We start from the raw sequence: 16,244 nt of genomic DNA on the forward strand, positions 1-16,244 counted from the left end.
GGGGAAAGCCTCTCATAGACCTGTCTTTTTCTAAGAAACCAGGTGATATCATTCACCTTTTTTCCCATCCCTCTTCCTCACTGTCCCTGTCACTCACCTGTTTCCCTCCTTCCCCTGCCCTCCTCCTTCCTCCCTCCTTCCCATCTCTTATCTCTCATTCTTTTTTTTTTTTTTTACCTCCTTTATCTCTCAAAAAAATCTGTTCACTGCGGTGAATCTAATGCACCTGTTTCCTAACCTTCAGCCTATGAATCCTAAAGGGGAAAGTTCTCATTTTTGATCAATTTTCAAATATAGCCTCTCGTGTTTTGAACAAGAGAGGCTCCTCACCTTCTCTGTAAGAGCAGAGGTTTGCTTTCCAATGGTAGGCATGGATTTCTTATTCCTTTGTAAGGACCCAAACTCAGATACGCTGTGTCCTCTAACATGTGGATCTGTGAACTGTAAGTTGACTTCCTTTTTTTTTTATATATAAATTTATTTTTTATTGGTGTTCAATTTGCCAACATGAAAGTTGACTTCCTTTCACGGCCTGAAAACAGAACCCCTATTAATAAGGCTTTTCTTTTTAAATAAGAAACTTCACTTTCTAGAGCAGTTTTGGGATTAAAGAACCCTGAGCAGAAAGTACAGAGTTCCCCACTCTCTCTGAGATCCCCCCGTTAGTAGCATCTCTCCTTAGTGGCGTTCATTTGATGCTGCCATGAGCCAGTATTGAGACATTATTATTAACTCAGATCCCGAGTTTACATTAGGTTAATGAAGGTTCAAAGCCCTCAGTGCCATGCAAGCGAGATGATGCAAAGTGCTGTCTGTAGAGCCTTCCACATATTTCTGTCGGTGTCCTGACCCAGGAACCAGTTTGAGGCTGGCCCCACCACTTACCAGGACTCGGCTGGCAGACAGCCGAGAGATGCTTCCCTTCCTTGCTCTTGCACACCCTAAATATGGGGATGGTGATCTAGGTTCCTTCCAGCTTTCGAATTCCACAGGTTTCTATTTACAGGCCCTGTGTCCCTCCAATACCTCTGCCTTGTTGGTGTCTGTTTATACCCTCAGTGGAAGTGACCTTGGGAGGACAGGCCTGGGCCAGCTGTGGGGTACGGTCTGGGAGCTGGGGCTGGGGCTGAGGCAGAAGTTCTCTTTCTGAGGATTTCGTGCTCCCCCCAGTAAGAGGCCAATGTACACCCTTCCTAATCCTCTCCACCTCGATGCCCCTTCCCCCCGCCCTTCTGAGGCGGTGCTGGGAGGAAAGAGGTTTCTCAGAGCATCTAGGTTCACACTCTGTGAGGCCCGCGACCCCCAGTCACCGGCAAGTTGCCCTAGGGTGTTAAGAAAGAGTCTCTGTATTAGTTGGGGTTCTCCAGAGAAACAGACCAGTAGGAAGGAGATCTATTGAGAATTCGCTCTTGTGATTGTGGGGACCGAGTCCCAGCACCTACTGCCTGTGGGCTCAAGTTCCAGCCTGAGTCCCGAGGCCTGAGAACCAGCAGAGTCGAGGGTGAGAATCCAGGCGGGGGCAGGGAAGATCCAGGTCCAGCTCCAGCAGGTAGACAGGAAAGGGATGAAGTCTCCCTTTGCCTGGTCTTCGTTCCTCTGGGGCCCTCGAGGCATCGGTTGAGCCCCACCCCATGAGGGAGGCCCCTCTACTTTCTGAGTCAAATTCTAATCTCCTTTGGAAACTCTTACAGGCATATCCCGGTGATGTTTAATCTGGGGGCCCCACGATATCCTGGTATCCTCGCCTCCCCCCAGGGTGTTGGCTGCCTCCCAGCTGGTGCCCTCTTTCTCTACCCCCTGACCTGCAGCCAGCACACACATAGCACCTGCACTGAGACCTCTCCCTTCCCGCCTCCTGCTTCTCCTCAGGGCACCCCGTTCCTTAGGGGGAACCCCCCACCGCTCCCAGGAAGTAGGACACCAGAGAGTTTTCTGGCCCCCATGTTCTCTTTTCCTGCTCCCCTTGCCCTCAAAGGCGCTCCCTACTCGGCAGCTTTAAGCCCAGCAAATAATGCTGCTTCCCCACATTTGCCCTGCATGCGCTGAACCCCTCAGTTATCCCCAAAACCAGCCAGAGCAGCTGTTCTTTCATCTGTTTACCTTATGTATCCGGCTTCCACCCGGGGTTCCTACTGTGGCAAGCCCTGTTCTTGGGTTTCCTGTGCCATCTGTTAGCTGTGTGATGTGGGGCAAGTTACTCAAATTCTCTGTGCTTCAGTTTCTTCATCTATAAGATGGGATCATGATAACATCTGCCGCATACGTTTTTATGAGGGTTTAATGAGCTAATATGTGTCTGGTATCTGCTATGTGCTATATAAATATTAGCTGTATGGTGGTGGTGATGATGATGATGATGGTTTAAAAGCAAAAAAAAAAAAAAAAAAAAAAAAAATCCCTGCCTTCCATAGTCTTTCTCCTTGGTCCTCTAGTTGTCCCCTCTCCTTCCTTTTCTTAGATTATTCCAGGCCCTGTCAATGTCTACTCTTCCCCTCTGGCCACCCAGCCATGGTCAGCCACCAGCAATGGCTTAGCCAGTAGGAGGGCTGGAAGCTGAGACCCCAAAACCAAGACTTCTGGAATCACCACTCTGTAACTGGCTTTCCTCGTTCCATTGGAGATTCTAGAAGAAAAGCCACATTGAGGTCTGTAGGCCAGAAGTTACAGAACTCCTCTTCCCTCCAGCTCACAGGCAATACCTCCTCCTCCACCATCTGGGGGTCCCCATCCAAACTCCTCCCATTAAACTTAGGCCTAAAAGGCTCTTCCCTCCATTACTCTCCAGGCCTATGTGCCCAAGACTTCTTTCTTTCCCATAGGCGCTCTTTACTCCCTTTGTCCAAAGCTGAGGTTCCCCCACCTGTTCCCGAGGCCCCTTCCCTTGCCCTTGAGGGCTCAGGACATTTGGGGGCCTGCTGGTGGTTGATGCCTGGTGCCATGCTCTACCAAGGGGCTGGGATAAATGGGGGTGCCCATTCAGGAGGCGCACGCAGCACCAGGGCTCCTCAGGACGTGGGGCATCCCCCGTACTTCTAACCTCATCTAGTTGGACCCACATAACCAGAATTCAGAAGGCATGTAACTGAACTGGGTCGAGTTTACTTTTATCAAAATCTTGGAAGCAAAAGGTTGTTCAGCTGAAGAGCTGAGAAAATAAAATTGGAAGGTTTTTGTTTAACCTACTTAAGAGCAGAAGTGTTTTTTAGACTTTGGTGCAACAGTTTGTATGTAAATAGCTGGTGCTAACTGCAAATGAGTCTGATCTTTCCTTTGATGTGGACACCCCCCCCCCACCCGGGGATATTTATTTGGAAGTACTTTGTTAGGAGTTACTCCTCGAAAGCAATACAATTAAGGTTCTCTCCAAATATTCTTTAATGTAGACTTGTCTCCAAATCAGGAGGGGAAAGATGGAGCGGATAGGAAGCGCTGACACTTAAGGAGCCATCCTTATAAGGAAGAAGTTCCACACAGAGCGAGCAGTGGGTGCCCGGGGGATCTGGGGAGGGAAGGAGCAGCTGTGGCGAGGATGGCAGGAACGGAAGGGAGGTTCCTGGGGGGGTGTGCAGAGCCCCTTCTTTCCTTTGTTTCCTTCACCCTGAGCCCCAGTGAGGGGCTTTGTCTTGGCCGGAGGAGGGACGGCGCCCAGCACCACCTGCCTGCTGCCCCCTGCCCCACGATGACCCGGGGCTCTGCAGGCAGCAGATGAGCTGGGTCTGGGAAGGACCTTCCCAAGAGGAAGGGCCTGCTCATCCTCCCCATGGCTGGCTGCTGGGGGCCTCGCTTATAGAGCTTTGCCTGCCTGGGGCCTGGACTGGGGGGAGGCGAAGGAAGTGCCCCGGGAGCAGCATCCAGGGGCCTCACTTGGAGGCAAGGCCCTGCCTTTGTGGGGGCCTGAGTTTGAACCCCCCCCTTACACTTTACACCCTGGGCTTCTTGCTTCACCCTAATCCCAGCCTTGCCTTCTGCCCTCCGAGGTGGCGGAGGGGGGATGGGGGGCTCCTGTGATTGCCTACAAGAAAGGGTCAGGTCTTGAAAGGCAGAGTGTGTGTGGATGTCCCTCACTCCTTCCTTAGGGTGGAGAACAGCAGCTGGGAGAGGGCAGAGAGCCCTCCTCCCCAGCCCCCTCAGAGGCCGTGCCCCCCACCTTTGCTGATAGCTTCAGCACAAACTGGTGGAGAAAGGACGCCTGCAGGCCCCAAGTGATAGGACTTGCTCAGGGTCCCAATACCCCTTGTGCTGCGGAGGCAGGACCTGACAGGTGGTGAATTCTTCAAGCTGCCCCCCACCCCTCTTCCCTGCCCATCTCCCTCCCCACCACCACACACCTCTCCCTCCGCTCTCCCTCCACCTCCACCTCCACAGTGTGCAGGGCATCAGACGGCCTAGTTCAAGCCCAATTCCTACAAAGCAGGGAGGATGGCCTGGCATGGGCCCTGTGACCCGGTGGAGGGGTTGGTGGATGACAGGAGACCTCAAACAGACAGGACTGCCTCCACAAGGGCGCAGCAGGGAGGATGGTGAGTGTGGCACCGCTGGAGGGTAACCTATTGCTCATGGAGCTGTAGGAAACTTGCTGGAGATGCAGCTGCCCAGGCCCCCAAGAACTTGGGGAACCAGGTCGGGCCAAAGGTGTGACCATTGTTTATGGGGTCTTCACGGCAGCAGTTTCGTCAGGACTTTTTTTTTTTTAAGATTTTGTTTATTTGAGAGAGTGAGAGAGACAGCACAAGCAGGGGGAGGGGCAGACGGAGAAGCAGACTCTCCATTGGGCAGAGAGCCTGATGCAGGGCTCAATCCCATGACCCCAGGATCATGACCTGAGCTGAAGGCAGATGCTTAACTGACTGAGCTACCCACAAACCCCATCACTGGGTCTTGACAAGTCCTTTGTAGGAGAGCAGAGGATGCAGGGCAGGTAAAGGATGGGACAATGGACTAAGGTCATGGGGTATCCTCAGAGCAGGCCTGCCCTACCCGGGTAAGAGTAGGCTGATGTTGGGCCCCTCAGCAGCATGATGGTCATGGAGGCTCTCCCTGGACCAGCTTCGGCTGAGTCAGCAGGACAACGGCTGCCACATTTCAGAGGGATGGCTCACCGGGCTTGCCAGAGGGCATGGCGGAAACTGTTTTCAACTTGGAGATGACTGTCCTTCTCTAGGTTCAGACACGATGGAGAGGCTGAGGACGAGGTCATGACTTTGGGGACAGGACACTCAGAAATTGCTGTTGGTGGCTTGGGACAACCCCCTTCCTTCTGGCTGTTGTCTTACTCAGTGCTAGTGATTGGGACTTCACAGTGTTGCCTGGGGATGCCCGGGTGGCTCAGTGCATGAAGCATCTGCCTTCAGCTCAGGTCATGATTCTGAGTTTCTGGGATTGAGTTTCACATCAGGCTCCCTGCCCAGCGGGGAGTCTGCTTCTCCCTCTCCTTCTGCTCCTCCCCCTGCTTGTGCGCTCTCTCTCTCTCTCTCTCTTGATCATTCTCTCTCTCAAAAAAAATTATATATATATATATATATATATATATATATATATATATATACAACAAAAAACAAACAACAACAACAAAACAACAACAACAAAAAAAACCAGGGCTGCCTGAAGAGAGGGCATGTCCACCTCATTTGAAGGCATACAGTCCTATTCCATCCATAGAAATTGTAGGCATGAGGGCTGGGCTGGCTGGCTGCTGGTGGCAGCGATGAGAGGCCCGAAAGCCCAGTTTGTCAGACCAGAGGTTGCTGGAGGGTCTCCCTTGTAGGTGTCTTAGGTCCTAAAAAGGAGACAGTGGAGGACTGAAGAGACTAAGAACCCGACAGGCATCCCTCTTTTCCTCCCTTCCCCAAAGACCAGAACCGGGGCCAGCAAGAAGAGGAGCAGGAGTGACAGTGCAGCGTGGGGATGAGGCGGAGGGACTGGCTCACATGCCCCCACCGTGTGCACACACACACTTGCACATGCACACACAGGCGAGCTCTCCCTCCTTCACTTCTGGTCCTCCTGTGAGAGGACTGAGCTGGGGGATGGGACAAGATGAATTCTAAGGGTGACTTTGGCCTTTACACAGGAGCCTGACGTTTAAATTGCAGAACTGGGATGAGCTTTGGGACTTAAAATGGTAGTGGCCCTTTTTAGGACCTAAGAGAATTCAGTAGACCTTCAAGGCTTGGTTAAGTTTCCATCTGGGGACAGGGGTGTCAGGGAGGCGGGGGATGGGGATGGGGGGACCCAGTTCCACAGAAAAAGATGCAAATAAAGCCGTTTCCTGATTCCTTCTCCCTCACCCCCACCCCAGCTCCCTGGGGTCCTGCTTGTTTGACATGATGGACACACACACCCCCCTTCAGCGCAGGCACTCAGTTCCAATTGCTGAGACCCCAGGAGATGGAATCATGTGGCCAAGCTCCCCCAAGCTCTCTGGGTGGAGCTGGGGCTCAAGCCCGGGCAGGCTGCCTTAGAGACAGCGCCTGTAACCTCAGCCTTTCTCCAAGGGTCTCTGGGAGCTCTTGGAACTTGCTTCAACCACGAAGCCCTGCTAAGAGCTGACACGGCCTGGGAAATCCTGGTGCAGGGTGCCCTCCTAGAGGAAGACTTCCTTGCCGGTCAGTTCTGCTTCTGGAGGAAAGTCAGAGGTCAGATGTGGCGTTGTGTGGCACTCTTAGGGTGCATGGCAGGTCCCTTTGTGATGGTTCATCAGGAAGGGTGTGTGTGTGTGTGTGTGTGTGTGTGTGTGTGTGGTTCTCTGGGTGCTTCTCCATCAAGGTCATATCCTCTTGAGGGCAGAGACCACACCTTTATATTGTTCTCCCAGTTCTCGGTGGACATTGCCTGTGCGGAGCCAGGGTGAGGATGACAGTGCTAATTCACCATGTGTCCCCCACTCTTCACCCAGCCTGAGTCCACCAGGGACACGGGTTTTCCAGGTCCTGCCCCCACCCTCATCACCTTCTGTTCAGTTCTCTGGGTCTCCACTGTGTCATCACAGGCTAGACTCACTGGTGGGCACCTCGCAAGGTGTTTTCCATAAATGATGGAAAGAATCACCTACCTTTTTCACAGGCTCATAAACCCCTCCAGGGCAAAAACATTTCCTCCTGATGTTTTTCTCCGTTTGCCACTGGATTTATTGAAATTGGGGAAAGGGATGCATTTCTTAGTGAGTTAGATGCCAAGATGAGTTCTTTCTGAGGTGTGATTGGTAATAATTTAATTAGCCCAGCTTTTTTGGGAAGAACATGTTAATTAGTTTTCGCTTAAAATACACCATCTCAATGGTCTCTTCTTCCCCACTTTTATCCCCTGGGTGAAGCCCCAATTTCCCATCCACACATGGCAGCAGGTCTCAGCCTGGCCATTGCTGCTATTGGAAAAGAAAACGCAAAAAGTTCTTTTTGTGCAGCCATAGATTGTGACACATGTTGACTGATCCCTGTAGGTCCAAGAGCCTGGGGAGGGGCAGGACCCCACAACTAGTCACCCTCAGTGGCCTCTGGAGAACCATGAAGTTCTGGGCCACATGCCACGCATGCCCCCCTGCTGGACCCCAGTCCCAGCTCCACGAGGCTTTGGGAAAGCCCTGCTGAAACCCAAGGTAGAGTCAGGAGCATCTCAGGGAGGGGGTGGGAAGGAGAGCCTCCAGCCCCTCAGACTGAAGGGAAGAGGTCTCTCCAGGTGAGCCCGTCCCCCCGCTTCTTGTCCAGCCACCTGCCGCAGTTGAAGATGGTTGCCACTCCGGTGCTGGTGTTGGTGACCTCCACCTTGTCCACCAGCCAGCCTGAGTAGTAGCCACTGCTGTCGTGTTCCACTCGCACCTTGCGCAGCTCGCCCAGCTCCAGCGTCTCCAGGAAGAAGCGGTCGGTGCTGCCCCGCTCGAAGAGGTTGCGCATTTTCTGCTTCAGCTCCCGCTTGCCTGTGTCCCCATTGGCCCCAAAGATGGTCACGAAGACGTTGGCGTCGGTGCCTGCCCCTGGCTCATAGCCTGTCGTCACAATGACCTCGTACTTGACTGGCACCAGGCTCTGGACCTTGCTGGCAAAGCTCTCCGTCGTCTTGGTGACTTCGAATACCTTGAAGTACTTCCTCTTCCTTTTGAGGGGGATGAGGCAGTCACAGTTGAAGAAGTACCTAGAAGGGAGGAAGGAGGCTCCGTGGATACCAGCCCAGGCTCATGCTCCCCCTGGGCCCTGGTCCATAAATGATTCCTTCCCCAGGTGGCAGGATATTAGGACTGGAAATGCCTGCATTAAAATATGAGGACATGGTCTTATTTTTCTTAAGATTCACAGTAAGTGGCTTCTCTATCCTTCCAGAGGCTCCTTGATTCTCCTTTCATGCCTCACTGGCCCCCATACTCCATGTCCAATCCACCAGCAAAATCTCATTGACCCCATCTTTAAAATAGGTCCAGAATCAGCCACTTGAAAGACTATGCAGTATCTCAGTATCTGCTCTGCTGTCCCTCTGGTCCAAGTCACCAGCACCTCCTCCCTGGGATAGATCAGACTCCTAGCTGGTCTCCCAGCTTCCTGCTACCTGTGGTCCATTCTTTACACAGCAGCCAAGTGACTCTGTGGACATACATGTAAGCCCAAGAATGCAGTCCTTCTGCTCAGAATCCTCCAGTGGCTTCTGAGGTTAAGTAAAAACCACCACCTTATAAAGGTTTGTAAGACCCTATGTGATTGGACCCTTTCTGACCCAGCCCAGTCTAAGCTCACTCCACCCCAACCATGCTGGTCCCCTTGCTCTTTCAAAGGGACTTATGAATATTTATACTTGGTATTGTCACCTGCAGAGATAGCTACAGGATTCAGAGTGATAGTCCCAAGGAAAGCCAAGTGGAAATGTCATTGGGGAACATGTGGTCCCAAATCCCTTGCACTGGGCTGAGTTGAGCTATGAGTGAGTATGTCTGTGTGGGGGTGGGGGGCGCATACACACACATGTGTGTGTCCACGTACTCATGGTCTGTAGAGTGAAAGGGGTAAGAGAAAGTCCTTACTGAAGAAGTTGCCATAAGCAGAAGCAAGTCTAAGGCCAAGAGAAATGGTCTTGGACCAGAAAGTTCCCTCTGCACCCCCAGCCCACACAACCATAATTTTACCCTCTGGGTAATGGTAGTGAGCCCAATAATTAATTACAAAGGAGAAAGTCAGAGGGCTCAGTGGAAAGAAAATGCTCCATGGGGTCAAAGAGGGCCTGGGGTCTGCCCCAGCCCTGCCACCTTCCACCCATATGTCCTTGGGCAAACCACATCCCCTACCTGGACCTTGGTTTTCCCATTGACAATTCTAGAGGTTTGAATTGAACAACTGGTGTGGTCTCTTCCCACTCAACTGGTAATATTGAAACAGCTTCGGAGATAAGCTATCCTGGCACTGACTGATGATGTCAGGATTTCAGCCCAGACAGGGCCTGCCCAGTGCTGCAAAATCAGATCCTTTTTAGATGAAAATCCATAACTGCAAAAAGCTTGCTTACCTACACCCTCCTCAAATGCCAGGCTTTGCATTCTTGCATCACATCCAGTCCCACAACAACCCTGAGCTGTAGGTGTCATCCTCCCATTTCAGAGAAGGGAAGACTAAGTCTTGCAGAAGTCATTGCCCAGGGTGAGCCAGAGCTGGACCCAGGGCCAGCCTGCTTAAGCCACCTGAGACGCCAACCATGGAAAGACTCGGGCAGGAAATCCTTATTCTGTTTCAAGATCTCTCTTCCCCCAGTTATCACTTGATAAATGTGGATTGTTGTTACATACCACACTTTCTTAGAGGGGATATAACTTCATTCTTTGTTTAGACATTCTTTAAAAATGTATTTCTTTATGCAAATTCTCTCTGATATACATAATTCTATATAAATGCACACATCATGTGACCGCATGCATGTTTTTCTAAATGCACCCTTTTCTTCTCCTTTTTGCTTGGCTCTCTCTCCTTTCTCCCCTCCTTCCTTTCCACTTCAACATCCCACCTTTACCTCAGATAACCCATGTAACAGTTGTGGGTGTATCTTGCCAAATTTCCTTCCATTTCACCCAGCCCTGCACAGACCCACATAGACACAGACATATGCGGGATGTCAGTGTTCCCTTTACAAAATGGCATCATATAATATGTGTTTTCCCATATCTTACTTTTCCTGGGAGTTGCTCCAAGTCATCTGGTACATATTTAATTCATTATTTTTAATGGCTGAAAAATATTCCCTGGTATAGCTATAAGGAAAAGCTTTCTATCATAAGATCACCAAAATGTGGGACCCCAGGGCTTTGTGGAGTCAAGACCCTAGAGGTGGAAGGACACATCCCCAGCTTTCCTCACTGGAAATGAGGGTAGGGTCATCAGGAAGGATAAAGGCAAAAGCAAAGAATACAAATGAAGAGAGATGAAATATAATATTTGAAAAACATGTAAATAAGATCACAGTTCGGTGAACAGTGTTTGTGATATATTAGTAAAGTGTCAGAGAGAGTAGAGTCACCAAATACTCATGGTGGCCATCTCTGATGGGTAGGGCTTCTCTTACAGACTTTTTCTCTTACAGACTTTTTGTATTATTTGTATTTTTATAATGACTGTGTATTTTTAAAAATATTTATTATTTATTTGAGAGAGTTGGTGGGGGGAGCCAAGGGAGAGAGAGAATCTCAAGCAGACTCTGTGCTGAGCTTGGAGCCCTACACGGGGCTCGATCCTACAAGCCTGAGATCATGACCTGAGCTGAAACCAAGTGTCTGATGTTCAACTGACCGTACCACCCAGGTGCATACCAATATAATGACTGTGTATTATATATGGTATTGAGATCAAACAATAAAGTTATTCTTGGTTAAAAAAAAAACCCTGTGTGTGTTCTTCCACCAAAATTCTGAGGATCTTAGTGGTGGAGGAGAACTGGTTAGGAGGTATTGCCCATGGCAGAGGAGGGGTTAGAACTGGAAATAGTTTAAAGATGAAAGTTTGACGTTACTGTGTTTATAGGCGATGGAGATTAAATTCATTTGTAATTCATGGAAGTCTGACCATGATGGTTGACATGGTGGTTGGAAAGGAACACCACCCCTCAGGAACCACAGGCTTGACACTGCACAGGCAGGTGGGCTGGAGCATGACCTCTGAGAGCTCCCTGAGTTGGAACCCCTGTCAGCATCCCCCCAGCACCAGGCTCCAGTGAACATCCAGCTCTCTTCCTGGGAGGAGAGACTGAGCACAGAGAAGTGATGGGTTACCACTGTCACTGAGGTGACATGGCTGATCAGGTGACAGCTCTAGTATCCGGGGTCTGGATTTCCTGCATCCCCTTCTTCCCATTGGGAAGATCCCACACCTCATGGACATCCATCCCTTCCTCCCCTTGCAGCCCTGGCAACACAGTGACAAAAGACCATACTCTTGAGGGTGTAGGAATGGTGGCTTCTTTCCACTGGGAGATAAATCTTACAACTCAGCCCCAGGATTATGGGGTAGGAAGTTCATGAGTGAAGCTTGCTTTTCCCCTTCCTTCTGAGACTGGAAGATGCTGGCCGGTGCTGAGATTTTTGGCTTGCTCTCTTTCTTGATGCCAACATTGTCGGTTTAAAGCCAACCCAAGTGGGAATGATTTCATTTTATTATTGTATTGTATTGTATTGTATTGTATTGCCTTGTACTGTTTGGTTTATTTGGGGGGTTTGCAGAGGTGTGGTATCAGCAGCCATACTCCATGTGGTTGGGAGGCAGCATTGGGTGGCAGAAGGGGCTTTGCCCTGGCCCTGGCTTGCTGGATGACTTGGCAATGCCTCTGGGCCCTCCGTGTCCCAGCTCTCAAGACCCCATCAGTGTGGGTCCAAGCAGCCACAACCCAGAACTCTGCCAGGGTTTATTGTGCCTGCTGGTTTTTTTCTCTGAAAGAGCACTAGATAACATGGCGGGCTGAAAGGGACTGAATTATGTCCCACCTTCAAATGCATATGTTGAAGCCCAAACCTCCAGTGTGACATCATTTGGGTGGTATTTGGGAGGTGATTAGGTTTAGATGAGGTCCTGAGGGAGAGACCCCCTGATGGGAACGGTGCTCTTATAAGAAGAGGAAGAGACACCTGAGTTCTCACTCGCTCTCTGTCTCTCTCTCTGCCATAATGACACAGCAAGCTAGGAAGAGAGGCCTCGTCAGGACCCACCCTCACTGGTACCCCGACCTCCGATTTCCAACCTCGCCAAATAGTGAGAGGAAGATGTCTGCAATTTGAGCCACCCAGTCTGTGGTCTTTGGATATGGCCACCTGAGCTGGTTAAGATAGAAGTTTTGAAGTCAGAATCCTTTCCTGGAATTTCCAAAGGGGAAGATGGGTCAGAGGAGGCCGATCCTAGGATGCTTGCCTACCACAGATGGGGCGTAGATAGACATGGCTTTGAGCAGCTTGGGCTCCCGTAGGCCGGAGTGTGCAGCAGAGACTGCACCTGGCTATTGCTTCTGCGTGTCTAGGTGCTTACGGTGAAGACACTGCCCCGGGCGGGGTAGGGGCCGGTTCTGGAGCAGAGGTGCCCCAGCAAGTGGTGGCAGGCTGGCCCTGGGAGTTGTACACTTCGCCTGCTGCTCACTCTCTGGGCCCAGCCTCCCAGAGGCCAGCACCGCCCCCAGCATCCCCTTCTTCCTCTCCTGGTGCCTTCCAGGGCCTCAGGGCTCTTTCTGGCATCCAGTGTGGTAACCAAGTGGTTTTAATTAGAAAAACTGATGGCTGTGGACTGTTACCCAGGTAACCAAAACCTTAATCCTCCAGAAATGCCTGAGTCTCCAGAAGGCCCTGGAGGGCAGTGGTAGGGGGTGGGGGTGGGGGTGGCGATGCAAAGCTCTTTATCCAGAGTCCTCAGAGGCAGGTGGGCCATGGGGTTACTCCCACTGGTCTCTGGTTTCACTCTGCCCACTAGGATGGCAGGGCTTTTGCTGTGACGGACGCTTCAGAGCTATATTTCTCTGTCATGGCACAGGGATGGGAGAGGAAGGGAGGAAAGTGTCCACTGCCTGGCACTGTTTGGCTTCCTCAGTGTTTTCCCAAGGAAGCATCCCTGGATTAAAAGGCCAGAGCATCCAAGCTTATGTGGTTCAGTCCCTGTCTCTGCGGGTAGGCCTATGGCTCAGAAAGCTCCAGAACAGTACAGCTGCCTCTTCCCTTCCCACCTCGTAAGTCTCCTGAATAAGAGGGCCTCACAGGGGACAGCTCCCTAGGCCCTGGTGTCTCTTCCGAGGTCTAGCCCCTGTCCCTCCCCACAGAGTGAGCAGCACTTCCGAGAGCAGGGGGTGGAGGCAAAGTACATACACATTGCCGTACTCCAGCTCGGTGATGGTGATGGTCTTGACGTGCCAGACCAGCTCTCTCTTGGGGATGAACCGGTCCTCCCTGGCCAGGTGGCCCACGCAGAGGGAGGCAATGTCCCCCAAGAAGACGCTGTCAAACTCAAACGTGTCTGTGGTCCCCCTGCAGGACACAAAGGTACGGCCAATAAGAGCTGCCCACGCCCACTGAAGGGAGTGAGCATTTATTGAGTGCCTATGGCATTCTAGGCGGTGGTCTGAGGAGCAGGGGTTCCATCGGATTTTGGAACAAGACAACCACAGTCATTAAATAAAAGGAAAAAAACCCTGCCTGATCCCAGCACCGGTGAGTGGTAACATCATGAGGCAGTGGAGCTGGGAGGAGGGTGAAGCCCTGGGCTCTGGGTGTCGGGCCCGGATTCAGAGAGCAGAGCCTCGGGAGCAAGGGAAGAGGCCCCCGAGGGGGAGGTGCCTGGGACAAGTCACAGGATGGGGCCTGCAGGCAAGGAGGCTTGGGCATCGCCGGGGGAGTATTGGCTTGGCTGCCGTCAGGGTGCACCCAGGGAAGGGGCAGCAGGAAGGTGGGTGCGGCCGGCTCTGGTGGCCTCACAGGGCCAGTCTAAGGAGCTTAGACTCCCTCCGGGGGCACAGGGAGTTCCAATGACAGGTACAGTGAGGCACGGGAAGGGGAGATTCTATAAGCGGTTCTGGAGAGAACGGGAAGAGGAAGTGGGCATCTGGGCCGTTCAGAGGTGGCTCAGGCGTGGAGGAGGAGAGGACATTCTCCAGGCCTGCCTGCCAACCAGGAGTGGCCAGAAGAGGTGACTGGACCCGAAACCCAAGTCTGATTTTCCTATAAAGCATCTTAGAGGCCCTCTTCTCCCTGTCTCCTTCTAAGTAGAGCTGAGTTCTGTGGTGTCTCACAGGACCACTCTCCTGTAATCCCATGGTTGAATGTTTTCTTTTCAACAAGACCATGGTCTGCATTGTTACCTGGTCCTGCTACAAAGTGGGCTCTCTTTAATCAATTAATTCTTCATTTTAGCGGTAGTTTCCATGAACTTTTAAAAACTGAAATATATTTGACATAAACTGTGTAAATTTAAGGTGTAGAGCATGTTAATATAGTCATATATTGTAGTATGACTGCTATTGTAGAGATAATTAGTGGCCCTAGCACGTTACAGGTCATCCTCTCTTTTTAGTGGTGGGGATCATTGAATTCTCATATAGTGGCCTCTCTTTGGGTGGTAATTCCCTCCTTTTCCTTTTTTAAGGGAGGAGTTTGCACAGGGTTGGCACATAGTAGGTACTCAATAAGTGCTTGCCGTTTAGGCCCATTTTAGGCACCACTTATGGCGCCCACCAAGAGGCCCCACCCTCCTGACCTCATCTAGAACTCCCTCTGCAGCCCCAGACACACACACTGCCTCTCACCCGCCCCATCCATCAATCCCCTGCGAGAACCCCCCTTCCTACTTCCTAAAGGCCCTCTGTCGGGAAGAATTTTCCACCAGAAACTCTTTGGATCGGTTCTTCCTGCCCTCCAGGATGAGCCAGACATTCTCCCTGGTTTCGCCTCCGTTGCCTGTTTCTATGACGATCTCGTAGGCTGCAGTGGAGAAGGTAGGAGAGGGTCAGCTAGGCAAAGCCACCCCCACCCGCGGCTCCCAGGTCCTCCCTCTGATCTTAGACAGATCACAGCCTGGCTGCGGGTTGAAATCCTCACAATGAGGCACTAGGACAAGAAGCTGCCCCCATCTGGAGCCACCATAAGCATCTCTTTTATTTATAGAGCAACTGCTTTGCCTGGTGACCATGGGAGTCGCTGAAAGTGAAGCATCAGGAAGCAGGAGGTGGCAATGAGTTTTGGGAGAGGTGCTGGAGCCTGGCTTTCAGACAGGGACAGCACCCAAGATGCAAAATGGAGCTCACTTGCAGAGGAGGGAGCAGAGGGGAAAGGGACAAGGAAGTTGAGGGCAGGCCAGACTCCTGGGGCGGGCCTTGAAGTCTATCCACAAGCATCAGGGCCTGCCCTGTGTCAGTTCTGACTCTGGTGTCGCATTCAGCATCACCGCATTCCTCCCCTGCACTTCCCTCAAGCACCTCTGCATTCACTCAGCAACATTTGTTATGTGGGTGCCAAGGGTCAGAAGGGGGCTGGGTTCTGGAGGACCCTAGAATTCCCTCTGCAGCCCCAGACTCACATTGGCAACAGACCACAGATGGGATGTGGTAACCTTGCAACAAAGGGCTAAGGTAGCTCAGGGAGAGAGGAAGAATCAGCGGCCCATTACCTCTCCAACCCCATCTTCTCGTATTTTCTCCCTTGCACATTCCATGCACTCTGTCTCCCTGCTGTCTTGGAGGCCTTGAAGCCCTGTGGGAGATCTGTGCTGCAGCGCTGTCCCCCTTTCTCTCTTCACTCACACTGGCTTGGCTCAGCCTTCACCTCATTCTTGCTATGAGGTCGGCCCCAGTCTCTCAACTGAGATTGCCACCTGACTGCCCCCAGCACTCTTGGCCTGCCTTCAGGTGCTCCATATTTTTCTCTTCTCCTTACCACCTGTTACCTCTTACCATGCTATGTAGTTTGCTTATTATTTTACTGTTTATCGTACTCCTCCTCCGCCCTGAATGTAAGCTCCATGAGGGCAGGGGGAGGAGTCTTCGTGTGGCTCACTGACAGATCCCAAGTGCTCAGAAAGTGCCTGGCATGCAGGCACTTGATACATATTTGATGAGCGAAAGAATGAATGATCCGGCCACTGGAAGCCTCAGGAAGGAGGCAGCACCTGAGCCTGCGCTCGAGGAAGAGCCACAATAACCACTGGCGGAAAATGAAAGGAGGTTCTGGATAAAGGGAGGAGCACAGGCAAAGACTGAGGAGGTGAGGGAGGCTGGGGTTCACTCGAGCCAGCTCCCCAGGGATCAGGCCAGAGATGGAG

General features: G+C 51.7%; 1 protein-coding gene across 1 annotated transcript in view; it reads right to left on the bottom strand.

The window, feature by feature from the left end:
• Positions 1-7,266: 7,266 nt before the first annotated feature.
• LOXHD1 (lipoxygenase homology PLAT domains 1) overlaps positions 7,267-16,244 on the bottom strand; it is a 163,503-nt gene continuing 154,525 nt past the window's right edge. Inside the window, exons 39-41 of the mRNA XM_041756584.1 lie at positions 14,776-14,908; positions 13,301-13,459; positions 7,267-8,127 (exon numbers count right to left, since the gene is read on the bottom strand). Of these exons, the coding sequence (XP_041612518.1) occupies positions 7,647-8,127; positions 13,301-13,459; positions 14,776-14,908 (773 nt within the window). The 3' untranslated portion in view covers positions 7,267-7,646. The remainder of the gene's footprint in view (positions 8,128-13,300; positions 13,460-14,775; positions 14,909-16,244) is intronic.

The sequence above is a fragment of the Vulpes lagopus genome, chromosome 1 (genome assembly GCF_018345385.1).
Source record: "Vulpes lagopus strain Blue_001 chromosome 1, ASM1834538v1, whole genome shotgun sequence".
Lineage (NCBI taxonomy): Eukaryota > Metazoa > Chordata > Mammalia > Carnivora > Canidae > Vulpes > Vulpes lagopus.